General features: G+C 40.2%; 1 protein-coding gene across 3 annotated transcripts in view; it reads left to right on the top strand.

Annotated features, from left to right (window-relative positions):
• Positions 1-10,939, top strand: part of LOC105838677 — a 50,093-nt gene extending 39,154 nt beyond the window's left edge. For all 3 annotated transcript variants that reach the window (XM_012684406.3, XM_012684405.3, XM_012684404.3), the window contains 3 exons: positions 5,408-5,771; positions 7,033-7,391; positions 8,008-10,939. In XM_012684406.3, the coding sequence (XP_012539860.1) occupies positions 5,408-5,771; positions 7,033-7,391; positions 8,008-8,939 (1,655 nt within the window). In that variant the 3' untranslated portion in view covers positions 8,940-10,939. The remainder of the gene's footprint in view (positions 1-5,407; positions 5,772-7,032; positions 7,392-8,007) is intronic.
• Positions 10,940-14,459: the final 3,520 nt, after the last annotated feature.

Consider the following 14,459-nt stretch of genomic DNA (forward strand, 5'->3'; position numbering starts at 1 on the left):
CATGCGTCTCAGAATATTCCATCGTCGCGATAAATTGCGTAATCGTGCGTGTCTGATATGCGAATTATACCAAGAAAATGCGAAACTCTGGAAACACTTACATTTTTTACTGACTATTGTGTTAGATATTAGAAACTTTAAAATGTGTTTCGCTTTTCGTTGATTACCCACTTGTTCACTTCTGTGAAAACAGTAACCCATTTTTAGAATCACGATACGTGATGTTGATGCACATAAGGAAATTAAGTTTTCTTTCTTTTTTTCTCCCCTCAAAAATCTGGTACACATTTTCTCAGGAATTCTAATTGGCTCTTTCAAGAATTGTCGTGTAAAGTAAGTAGTGTCTCTAAATAATAAATGAGTTCGCAAAAAAATAATATTCGATTTTCTTAGAATTGATAAAAAGAGTCATTAACTCGTTGTTAGCTATTAAAATAAGGAGAATAATTAACGTAAAGCATATGTTAAAAAAGATAAGAATTCCAAGAACATATTTTAATTAATAATATATAAAGTAATTAATGAAGCAATTTTCTTTGGATTTAATATCTTACGAACTGTCAACTTAATAATATACGTAATGTCATGCTACCTGCGCATTTTTATGTAACTGTTTTTATGTAACTAAAAATGATTGCTGTGTTTGTGGCGACAAATGCACAACATCACTGTTAAAAGTAAGTTTGAATATCACACATTGATGTATATGTCCCTCGTTTTAAGATACCTATGAGTGTATGAATTTTTAAATTCACGTATTAAAGTGTGTCATATTCACACGTTTTGTAAAAATTCACACACTCATAGACGTCTTGAAACGGGGGACACACATCAATGTGTGATATTCATGCACTTACTTCCAACAGTGATGAATTGTTTGATCTAAATACGCGTCTTACTCTTTAACTCTGGATTATATTCGACGACAAGTCATTTCGTGAAAAACACTGAAGTCGATTAATCGTAAAAAAGTATGCGATAAATGTCGGCGAGAAAAACATAGCGTGCGGTCACGTATGACGAAGTCTCGAGATTTTCGCCAAGTCGTTAAATTATTACGCTTTTAAGACTTCTCCGTCGATTTTTTAGAGCGTTGCATATTGTATAATTATCAGGTTAGAGCTTTGCGGTTTAAAAGAGCAACACATCAAGAAATAAATCCAAAAATATTTTCGTATTAGTAGCAAATCACTGAAATATTAATCATTAATTATATTTATATGCGTAGTTTCATATCGTGCGTACTATAAATCGCATCCTATTGAAGGTATACTTCCACAATGAAGCAACTGATGATGATACATTGGCATACACGACTATATCATTCTTCATTATTACTGATAACGATAAATCAATGCAGAAAAAATTATTCTTTCCGCGAGATATTTTCTTACAATCTTTTCCAAATGAAGATATTAAAATACGTTCAATATTTTATATTTTTCTAAACAGTCAAGTTAAACAATCGAACCACTCATTATCCAGCCGCTCGTACTGATTTCGTTTGCTCTTTAAAAATACAGCGAATCACGGCCGTTTCCAACTTGTACGTTTGTTTGTACTACAGTGTTACCACTTATTTGGTGGACTGAAAACACTCACTGTCGCTCTCGAGATAATTTATAATTAAGTGTAAGTAAATTATGATTGATGCAGAAACGTGGTCGCAGCAATTATGCGAAGTGGATGACGCACGAGGGCTCTCTTGCCCGTGAGTGCCCGGGTCTTCTCGACAATGGCTCTCCGTGCTTAATAAAGCGACCCCGTTACCGCACCGTTTACTCCACATCCATAGAACGTTATTCATCCTTCGGCCGCGCACAATGCGCACGCGACATTCGCTCTCGTCATGCGATGCAAACGGCGTTTTCTCGGTGGAAAGTTTCGCGCGGCGTTCCGCGACGCAGGCGCGTTTTCTCGAAATCCCCGGGCGGAGGATCGCGTGGATGCGCGCGACGGCGGCTAACGAAGGGAAAATCGACGACGGGCGGTCGCGGCATTATCTCTAATTGAAAATAATATCGAACCGCAAAAATGCACGCCGAGAGTGTTACAGTCCGATGGCAATGACGACCCGGTCGTACTGCACGAGGTGCCACGGGTCCTCTCTCGCCGTTGCCTGCTTCCCGTTCCGCGTCGTTCCAGACCGCCTGTTTTTCCGTTCGCGATAATTCGATCGCAATATTCGCACGGCTCGATAGATCGTGCGAATATATATATATATATATATATATATATATATGTGTACAGTAAATATTCTCTCTTTTAAAAAAACTCAGTTTAATCCTCGCCCTTCCACTATTTTTCGTAGACTTGGAAAATGTTCGGTGAATAAGCTGCAAGCTTTTAATCGAAAAATTGAGGGCATTGTTTCTTATGTAACCTTTTAACTTTATTATACAAATATGAGTGACACGTATATAAATAATATATATATGAAACGTGTACAATGTGTGTGCGTAGTAAATACTTCGCACATGGCGCGAGCTGAAATTAAAAATCGAATCTGCTTTTGTATTTGAGCGAGAAGAATTTTTCCGCCGGTTCGCTTCTCTTTACTCTCGCGGGGGAGCCTTTCGTTTGAAAAATTGTTGTAACGGAAAGGAACACATCGCCGGCACGCCAATGGCCGTTTCACCTGCGGCGAAGGATCGCTTTTATCGAATCTCCCCGCGCGCTTTCTCCGGACACGCTCGGAATAAAATGTTGCTCCCACAACGGGTATACACGTAAGGCTTCCCATACGCAAATTCCGCAGACGGTAGGTCCATTGTTGGACCCGCCGGTTCATTTGCATGCGATTTTCGATGGCCTTTTTCCACCGATTCAACCGGTCACAGTTGGATTGCGGCGCGGATCTCGATCACCGCGGTGGCGGTGCTTTCTCTCGGTGTTGCATTTGGAAACAAGAGATACTTATGGCGTTTTTTTTTTTTTTTTTTTTTTAGATTTTAATCGTGACGAGTTAAACTGCGAGAAACCGCTCATATTTTAACGTTTAACGCCTTTCGCGTGAAAACGAGATTCTTCTCGGTGCAAACAGTTCCGAAGATTTGCGTGAGTATCGCGAAAGTAATCGATTTGCGGAATCACGCGATGAAATAACAATCGGGAATCGCATCTTCCTCGGAATAACAGATTTATCGGATTCCAGAAGATTTGATCCTGTACAGACGTTCGATTAGTCACTTCACCTCGAGGTCGATTAAATATTATTCAAAAATCAATGTGCCTCTTAGTCATCCGCTTCTGATTATAAAATTCTATCTCCGTGCACGTGGGATTCAATAAACATACATACGTGTTTCAGTTCCACGTCATTTCGTTATCTACACCACTCGGCCTCGTGTGAAAGGTTGACGGAACTCACTTGTCTATTTAAACATATAGTAGTAGTGCTGTTCGTAATGTAATAGTGCCTGCTGTCGTTTGTTTTATTTAATAATTATTTGATCATGTGTATTATGATAATAGAGATATCAAGAAAGTGTTCGCGGCGCAGTGACATTTCTCAGCTGCTCTTGATTTATAGATGTGCTTTCTCTCTTGCAATCACTAGTTATCACTTGCATACATTTCGCAATTGTTTGATCGCGCATGTATAACGATCATAGAGATATTAAGAGCTCGTAACACAGCTTAAGCTCTTTATTATTGTATCTTTGATGCCAATTACCCTGCATGTTACACTCTTCATTCTTTTGTAAGTCGTAATAGCCTGCTTATCGCGTTAATGTTTTGACGTGCGAGGAATTAATATATAATAAATATATTTAATCCTTTGCGCGATGTCGAGTTCAACTCTGTATAGCGTGTTGCGACAATCCATCACATAATTCTTCAAGCATTCGAATCTATACAATCATAATCGACAAAGTTACTTAGAGGTTTTCGAACCTCTACAAATTCTTTTAACCCAATAAAAATTCTTTGATTAACCGATCAGATGAAATTAAAACCGAAATTCATGACCTTATTACTTAATCCATCAAATCTTAAACATTAAAATTAATTTCTATCTCCTAGTTTCTCGTGCTGTTTGTTACTTTTATCATTCTATGCTTCTTGTTTTCCGTCTCATCAGAAATATATCGTTATCAAGTCGTTTTGCATGCAAAATCAATCTGTGACGTCACAGAATTGCGTGTAACGTATGCTATTTGCATAATGACCGATCTAAAATATCACTTGAGACGCATAAGGCTTTTTTGTCCTAGAAAGTCGACTCTTCGCCGGCAATTATCTCTCACGATCATCGATATCGATTGACGTAGCAATTGAAGTTCCGTGACATTCGCAAACATTTGTGCGATTAATTTATCTGATTTATATGTCTTGCGGAGCTCTAGTTGAGTACAATTTGTAATTATAAAGAACCTCGCGCGGCAACGTGTGACGTCCGCAAAGATGCCGACGCGATGGAATCTGCCACGAGTGCGAAGAAAAATCCTGTTTCAGATCAATTTTCTAGCTGCTCGTATTGGAATTTAATTTCTTACTGCTTCGTTAGATTAGAGTGCGAACACCTGCATTTGCATCGATAGCAGGTAGTACACGTGCCACACATGCTGTTTTGCAAGAGATCACTGAAATTTTAGTCATTTTGAAGTCTTTCGAGGTTTTTTTTTTCGCGAATACCGGGTCAAGAGATACTAGCGTGCACCTATCACCTGTCCCAAGTCGCCCTCTCTCTTTCTGTCTCGTTTCTCCTTTTTCTTGCTTAACCTACACCTGCATTCTACCTCCGTCTACCTCTCTCTTTCCTTCTCTTTGTCTCCTTCCTCTATTTCAGCCTGCTGGCTTAGCTTGCTTTCGAGCTCTAAGTAACTGTACTTGCGTTTCCTGCAGCTCTAAATTGGCGATCGCCTACAAGACGGCGCGCAGCGGCGAATCGAACTGTATCGAAAGTCAGGAATATGCCCCGGCGTACGTGGAACGAAGTTCTATCTCGCCCGTATGTACGTATACGTACATGCCGACGTCTCTCGCACGCTCGAACGCAGCGTCTGGGATGTCGTAATAAGTACATATATACGTTAGGTATGCGCGCATGCAAGATCTGTCCTAAAGTGACATACTTCGCTGAACCGCGCGGCATACCTTTCGTGCCGTGTCGTGCGAGAGGCGGCATTTCTGCGCGCGTCTGATTATGCGTCAGTGTCCATAATGAACCGTAGAAAGTACGGCGCGGCGACGTCGGCATATAGCGTGACATTACTTTCGACGGAGCGCGGATTCGGATAATCCTCCTCGTCGAGCTTCCTGAAATTACATTATTCCGCGAGTGTTTGTAAAAGAAAAACGCTAGAACTCCAAGGGAGCGTGTTTCTCCAGCAATACCTCTAGCTTTACTAACGACAATTTCTGAAATTAATTCTATCATACTAACGCTTGACGTTTCCCACAGGCGAAGGCTGCGTCGAGAAGCCCGTGTCGACCCTGTGGCGGAACTACGTAACCAGCAACAGGCCCGACGTCTCCATGAGGCTGACGGTGACCAACGGTGGGTTGACCGCGACCACAAAGGACCACGGCCTCACCGAGTACTGGGCTCACCGTGTGACTTATTGCACGGCCCCGGCCTCTCACCCGCGGCTCTTTGTCTGGGTGTATCGACACGAGGGCCGTAGACTGAGGCCCGAATTGAGGTGTCACGCGGCCCTCTGCAGCAAGGAGTCCACCGCAAGAAGGCTCGCCTCGGTCTTGAATACCAGGCTGCAGCAGGCGCTCATGGAATTCCGCCGGGACAAGGTCTCCAGGCAAAACGCCAGGTGAGAGCAGCGGTATCACGCCGCTAAAAGTAAACTGAGGCATAAACGAGCCGAGAGAAAAGGAGGGCTATTTCAGTGGCGCGCCCATTGATCTGCCGTAAAGAGAGCTACTTGAGAAACTTAGAGGCGAATCAAGTTGGGGAGTTTGCAGGGATCGTGATATTAGCGGGAATTGTTAACGGTTGTTATCCAAGATTGGCAAATAATTAGTGGGAATTAGCAGGTGCTAATGGATTAGTGAAGTATTGTTTAGTATTAGAATTGTGAGAGAATTAACAGGATATTACAAAGTACGTTCGCGTTACGCTGCTTATGCTAGAAATAATTTCAAGTCTCTTTTTTTTCCAATCTTCTTATCGTTTTATTGCTTTTAATTATTTAATTATGAAAATTATCTAAATACGCGTATCTTAATGACATGCCTGTTTTATCATTAGCGGCTCGTTGAAATTGAACCGGCTACGATTTCGCGCGCGGCACAATTTCTCAAACGTAGAATTCTCCGAGAGTTTCCGTTAGGCTCATTTCAATGTCGGGCAGCGGCGCGCACCATCGCACATTCCTCGCATTTTTATCGTTTCCTCGTTCGCGTTACGTCGGCCGCCATGCAGGTGCTCCCCCTGCTTCAATCGGGGGGGGGGGGAGGGGAGGAGAGAAATTTTCCATCTTCGTTCTCAAAGGAGGATGCATGCGCGCAGTTACGCACGCTCGTGCTTCCACTGCATGTGGAAGTCACGATTCCGGTCACGATCGTTGTAGATCGTTATGTGCGCGATCGAGTCACGATCCAGGACGGGAAGCGACCGCTGCACGGCGATGTGCATTCGGGTCAGTGTTTCCAAGTCGTAGGTCAAACGTGTACTCTAGCACTCCCGCTGGAATTGCATTAATACGTCTAATTCGCTACTTTCTTTCCATCGTGTTGCCGGAGTTTCTTTTGCTAGGAAAACTAAGGAACAACAACAGAGAAAGAGAGAGAGCTTGTCAAGTTAATGAGTCGTATAATTTTTATTATTTTATAAATTAAACTTTTTTTTTGTTTTCCACCAAAATCAAAACTCGACAAAAGATGACAAATGTCTCGTAAGCAAATCATAAAATTGCTACAGAAAGAATAATTTAAAATCTTTCTCACACGCAAAATTTTTATTAAATCATTGCTAAGAAGAGAAGCGACGTTTGTTATGAAATTCGTAGCTTAAAGAAACGATATTACTTATACATTTGGATTTATTATCATAGTTTTTATGAATCTTTACAGATTGTCTTTGGCAAACGCATTGTATGACAATCCGTCGTTGCCGCGTAGAAAGCTTCTTCTGAGCACTGGCGGCCAAAACTATCGGCCACCCTTGGAGAGGTCGAAGAGCGCGCCTAAACTGTCGGCAATCGAGGAAGACACGGTGGCCGAGGAGATGGAACAGAAGAGGCTGCTGGAGGAACTGCGTTCCTTGGAGAACGCGCATAGCTGGGAGGATCAAGATGGCTGGATAGCCAGATTACTGGATGCCTTGCATCGCGAATCTGACGAAAACGGAAGCATTTCGAGCGGATGCGAAACCGCCAGCACAGCGACCAGCGAAGAGAGAGCCGCCGGCCCAGAGGAGCATCTCGCGCAGAGTTAGTATTGCTCGTTGATTATCGCACTTATCACGATCGTATCAGGAATTCGAAACTCGAAAGAAAGTTTTGAAATCTTTTTTATGGCACATCTTGTTGGATGATGTAAATGCATCGTTTTTACAGAAACGATGTATTTCAAATTTTTCTCAATTTTTTTTACGAGATATCCTGTAAAATTAGTTACATAAACGTAGTAAATGGTCGAGTAAGATAAAGTTGGTTTTTTATATTACTTTATGGATAATTGAAATAGATAAAGTGTAATTTTATTCTGACTAGCGCAAGTTTTTCAACGCTACAATATTTCAATGTTACGAGCAGATAAGCAGTTAATTACTTAACCGTTGTCGAAACGTTGGCTTGATAAACTTGTAATTGATTTTTTTATCGTACCTATTTTCCACAGTTTTTATTTAATATTTAAGATTGTACGATATTAAATTTTTTTTATTTAAATGTATCTATACTTATATAAAGTTTTTTAGAGGGGTACTTTAATATTTGCATAATTGTGCCGAAAGGGCAGTTGCTCGACAAGTCGTACCAGTTGGTGCGTGAAGTTATAATGTCACTTTTCTTGATAAGTTGCTCACCTTTAAAATACATTTTCTAGATCAAAATGATCAGCGAGGATTGAACAGAAGATTTATCATATCGGAGGACCGAGTCGGCAGAGGGCTAGGACCGCGAAGAAACTCCGAAGGTTCACCGCACTTCATGACGTGCACCGGCAGTCCCCGTTTTAAACCTATTGATTCTATGAAGAGGTTTCCCTTAAGCGAAGAAGAAGAATCAATGGAGGAGGAAGAAGAGGAAATGGAGGACACCGTTTCAAACATGTTCAATTTCGTGGACGTCGAAGATCTTGACAATGTGGTGGATTACCGGCCAAGGGGAGAGATAATGAACAGGATTGAAGACCCGCAGAAGAGGGAAAGACGAGCGAACGAGAAGTATCCTAGCAGGATAGGTCATGAATTTTTGCAAAACGAGGAAACCTCATTCCTAACTCTGGATTCTCTCGACGAGGAGGCTGACAGCGATGAGAGTGGTTACGTGGAGGCGCCACCAAAATCTTTATTGGGTCAAGATGATAAGAAGGAAGACGAAGAAGAAAGCAAGCATCCACGATTAGAGCTATTTACAAACAAAGAAGAAAATAATTCTGAATCGACATGTAGAACCGATGGAAGCGAGAGCCAGAGAACGAAACACGAGGATTCTGAAGTAGATAACCAAGAAGAGAAAACAACAGAGAAGAAAGGTTCTTTATTGGTAGTCAATGATAATCAAAGAATTAAAGAGAGAGAAAAGGAGAGAGTGGACTTCAAGTATCCTATCTCGGACACTATCAGAAAGTTAGCTAGCGCGTCACTAAGGAGTTCCAAATCTTTTGAGATGACGAACAACAGTTGTTTGAATGTCCTAAATAATTTTAAAACCTCCAAGTCATTTGATAGTGTGAAGAACGACGAGATTACTGTGGATTCGCCAAGTCTTCACCAAAGAAAACAATTGTTGGCACAACGCGGTGTCATGGTTTAAAATATTCTTTTCGAGTTGAGTATTTTTCCGATTCTACATTACAAATTTAACAGAAATCAATGAACAAATTTTTATCTTTGATTGAGTTATCACAAATCATCAAGAATATAATTTCACGAAAATACCAAATCTATCAATAAGAATGCAAAATTAATGTAGAAGCTGTATCTAAATAAGATTTATCAATTATTTCATTTCCGTCAACTGAAAATAGGATTTTGTTGCAAATAATTGCCATTGAGTCATTTTCCTTATTGCTCGTAGGATACATAATAAAAAATAGATTCGATAATAAATGCACTTAAATTCTCTCCATCAAAGTCATGCTAAAAGATCTATTTGACTAATATTGAAGTTAATAACAATTTAGTTATTGTTCAAGATATTGTTCAAGATATCATTTAAATGATATGCATGCAATAGACTTTGAAAAATTCCGCTTAAATCTTTGAGTGCAAATCAAAAATCTATTATCGCCTCTTTATACTTAGTATCGCAATTTGACTTAAATGCAATGTTCTAAGGGATGTAACTTCTTTAGTTGGTTGGTTTCTTGAGATTCGCAATCTCGCAGAAAAGCACAAACAGTTAAAACTAATTAAGATTGATTAAAAAGTCGTTCAACTATAAATTAAATTTGACACATAAAATGAACCAACTCGGATTATGATAGAAAAATAATTTCTAGATAAATTGACTTATTGTTCTGATCTTTAATAATATGATTAGGAAGATTAATTTTTTTTACTGTTTTTATCACGCAAAACTCTAGTTCTTGACTAATGTACAATTACAATTACAAAAAATATTTATATTATATACGTACATATATACAAGACAAATATAAATTATCTTGAGGCTACTGAATCTTTGATATCCGTATTCGTTGTGTATTACAGTCGAAAAATAAGAACATCCTGTTTGATAGAACAAGCTTTGTTGAACAGTGCATGCAATCGACAGAATTGGATTAAAATCAACTCGTAAAAGCATGGTAGTTACAGTCTTTTCCAAATACAATAAACTGGCTAATTTAGCAATGTAATTTTTCGTTGATATTAGGCTTCCATAAGCAACACCTGAGTATGGGGGTCTGTCTTTGAAGATTAATCGCAAAGAAATTGTTTGTAGAACCATGTAAGATTAATAGTGCACCGCCTTGTTGATTAATTAATGTTAATATTGTGCGATAATCGAATTATATTAACAAAGTTAAGTTTGAATTTGTGGTATAGAAGATGTCGTGTATCAAAAACATTATAATTAAGCAAGATTAAGTGACCACGTTTGTAAATATGACTTTTCACGAAGTGGAAATCAACGATAGTGGAAATAATTTCAGTGTTCGTAATATTACGAATAAGAACGCAAATGAATCGATGCTGTAGAGTGTAGAATATAACTGTTTCCCATTGCGTTCTGTCATCTGGAATCATTCCAACGCAAACAGTCTTGAGAACGATCGAAGATTATTTTAATTACGAATACGTCGTCACTATTCAGGACGTTCAATGATGCGTTTGTTCGATTATTAGGTCCGTTGCTTTAATGCGACGCATTTACCATTTATACATGCTGCATTGTAAAGAATTACGGTAATTTGGCAGATCAGGAACAATTGTCGCCTTGCCTTTTTCTCTATCGATTACTACGAGAGAGAAACAATTTAGTGCATAGTCAAATATACTTTCGCGTGACAATGATATGTGCACTTTATTTGGTCGGCCTATACGTTATTACGACAGAATTCGAACATTCCATTGCAAGCCGATCTTCAGTAAATAGTGCACGTTATCGGTAATGACGACGCTTATACGCATATAATATAACTCGCTTTGATAAGGCGTTACAGCGAGTATTTCGAATCGAGTATACCCGAGGATTTTGTCACCGATGCGAAATCCGATACATTTTGTGCCAGATTACGGCCGGAGTCGCGACGATCGTTATGTACGAGAAAGAAATGGTGTACCAATAAAATAAAGGAAAACTCGAAAGCTCTCAGAGTTTTCTAAAGCCGTTCCTCCTCTGCTCCTTGACCCGTGAACTTTTGAATCGTCTCTCGCATCAATGTGTAAAATTACATTTGATGCAGTTCGTGATCAGGACGAGTCAACCGATAATTACGGATAGCGTGCGCTCACAGCAAAAGAAAACGTAAATCATGATTTTTAAGACTATTATAGAGGCAAAAAAGTAGGTTATTCGATCAGAAACGTGTGAACGGTTTGATTCTTTACAAGTCTACACTATTATATTTTATATTTTTAAAAATTTATATTACTTAAAAAAAATGTTCTTTTATATTTATGTACATTTTATGTACACTTAGATTTGATAATCAAAATTTTTTATGTTACTTGTACCTCATACAAGTTACAGATAAAAATATCGATTTTTTTAAATATAAGACAATAATTTACTTATATAAATGAGTTTTAGAATACGTTCCACTTAACATTAAATAATGCCAAGTAAGATGCTTGGCGCAGATATGAGAATTCAACAATGGTAAGGCCTTATTAAATTTTCGCTAAGAAGAAAGCAGCTTCATATTCCCCACTAGAATTCACGATCGAGATGAAATAAGCGACGTCCGTATACACACGTAGAGAAATAATAGAACTTTCTTTCGCGTGTTACTTGATTCTTTTTCATATACATAATTTTCTGGTATAGCTCGATCGCGAGAGATGGCGACAGTTATGTTTATGATATACACGCGGGCAGATGATTAAAAAATGATGAAGAAAGGCTTGAAGGCTAAATTAGGTCATTAACGCTTTCAGATTCGTATAATGCATAAATCAATTGAGATAGAGATAGAAGGACGAGATAGAAGCAATACATTATTTATTTAGTAATTATTCAATTCTATAATTAATAGAATTTTGTATAATAGCATATATTTGATTTAATTTTTAAACAATATTAAAAATAAAATTGAAGAAAGTAAAGTAAAAATACAAAGAATAATTTTCATTGTATTAAAATCTGAATTATAAAAATAATCGCATGAAATTTATAAAAATATTTTTACGCTATATTAAAAAAAAAATCTCTTTAAAAAATTTTTCTATTTCGCCTTGCGCACGCGCGTCTGTCGTTTTTATTTATTATTTATCAACTTAATGCGATTTAGTTCAAATTACCAAATTAAAAGAAAATTTTTTTTCGCTCCTTTAATATTCTTTTAGATTATTTAATTAAACGTAAAAGTTGTCAAAATCATTAAAAAGGGGAAAAAAAGACCGCGTGCGCGCCGTTCCACGTGCCAGCGAAAATTCGCGGGAAATTTGCAAAAGCGAGAGACCACGATTCCGCGTTCTCCGGGCGGCGTCTGCCCGCGCGGCGGGCCTTGCGCGGAGTCAAGATCAAGATCAAGGTGCTTACCAAGGTGGCCGGATCCAGGCTCTGTTGTGAGTACACGATAACGCGTCACGCGCGCGCTGGTACGATATCCTCTCGCTGTACACCAGCATCACGCGCACGCATCGGTGTGACCTACTAAGCGCGGAGACGACACACGTATACACGCATATCGCGCGTTGTTGCGGCGACCGTAAGTCCGAGGATGGCACAAGTGCGAGGGGCAAGGGAGTTCATTGCCGCGGCTTCTTTATCTTCGGGCCTCTCTCGCGCATCACAGCGGGACCGTCTCGTCAAGCCGGACCATAAAAACGTGCCTTCCCTAAGATTATTCGTGCGTCCGACGCTCCGATGACGTTACGCGACGCACGAATCGAATCGTATACAACGTGTGATGAGGATTAGAACGGGGAAATATTCGAGATTTCACGGTTCGAACAAATGATTCGAAGGAATGTAAAAATTTGCGTTTCTTCAATTCTTCATTTGTTTATATGTTGTATATAATTTTGTTTGATTCGCTTTACATCTTCTTTTAAAAGAGACCCAGCAAGTCTGGATTCGGCACTCGATCCTGAGATAGAAACGGAATTCAGAATATTTATTATAAATATGCTCGTGCGTTAAGGAAGTTTCTTCGAATCTGGAAAGTGGAGAATGCAAATTTTTGACTCGTAAATGATATAGCGAACCTAAAAATTAACTCGGTTAAGTTTTCGTCGATTATACACCGCGTTACGCCGACTTGCGTTACCACAAAACTATCATTACAAAGTAATGGTTTCTTAAGAAATCTATCATTACGGTTATAATATGGCCATAACGACGTACGTCGATTTTTTTTACATCTCTGAAAAATTAATAATTAATATTCTTTCTAGGGGATAAAAAATTGCTAAATAAGATGATTCTTTAATAACGAACGCAATCTGATATCCAATTTCCAAACAAATGGCAATTTTTCTCAAAGAAACTCGTGAATCTCGAAAAATAAAAGGATACCACATATGTTATCTTTTTGTCGTAGTCAATTCTCGCCAAGATAAAATTCAAAAAATGGAACCCGATCTTTCAGATACGAGAAAGAGAGAATTTTTGTAATTCCGCTACGAATCTCACGGGGCAACGGGAAAAAACAATCGTGACAATTGAAATATCATATATTTTAATTAGGTGACACCTTTAATGGGTCGGCGAGAACGACCGGGTCAGAGAGCTCTCGATTTAATTGTGTCAGTTTAAAAGTAACACACACACACACACACACACTAAACGGGGCATATCTCCGAGAGTCCCTTATCTCTCGCGCCGGTGTACAGCCGCGATCCTACCAGGTGGTACGAATTCGGGGCCATCTCGCACGGGGGTCCGATGGGTGCCGCGCTATCTGGGTAGGGGGCTACACACGTGAGCCTTCTCCATAGAGCGCACCTCGCGCACGGGGTCCCTCGTATCCATGTGCCCGTGTGTACGTGTGTGCGCGGAGTCGTGAGTAGTGTTAACGGCCTTGCTTTATGTGGGTCATGAAACAAGGTCCCATCAGCAGCGGAGGGAGGGAGGGAGGGGGGGAGGAGCACGGCGCGCGGTTAACTTATGCTAGTAAAGACGAGCCGATACACGCGCGCGCGCGCGTACACACGCGCGTGTTATACGCACGCGGCATAAACGAGCCGCGTACAACTTGCGCTAGCGCGGCCGGCACGACGACGGTCGAGCAAAGAGCAGAGCTTTCTATACCGAGTGCACCTTCCCTCCGCGCTCGGATCGAAGCCCCCCCTCCCCTCCCTCGTACACCCGGTGATCGATCGTAGATCTGCGTAGATCCGATCGGAGAGAAAAGGTACAGATAGAGGGAGAGAGAGAGAGAGAGATTTCACAGGCGGGTTTCCCCCCTCTCGCCCCACCCGGACGCGCACGCGGAAATTTTCTCCGCGGAATTCCACCGTAACGTAACACGCTCGCCGTTCGGCAAACAGGATCTCGGACGTTATATAATGCGATTCTACATTCCGCTTATTTTTATTCCGCCGTTTTCGCGCGGTAATGCCGCGGCGTTGTTGATGTCACCGTTTCGCTCAATTCCCTCGGGAATAACTGCGACGCGCGCGATCAAGAGAAACCGAAAGACATTTCGGGACAACACGGAATGTT

This window comes from Monomorium pharaonis, chromosome 7 (assembly GCF_013373865.1).
Source record: "Monomorium pharaonis isolate MP-MQ-018 chromosome 7, ASM1337386v2, whole genome shotgun sequence".
NCBI classification, from domain to species: Eukaryota; Metazoa; Arthropoda; class Insecta; order Hymenoptera; family Formicidae; genus Monomorium; species Monomorium pharaonis.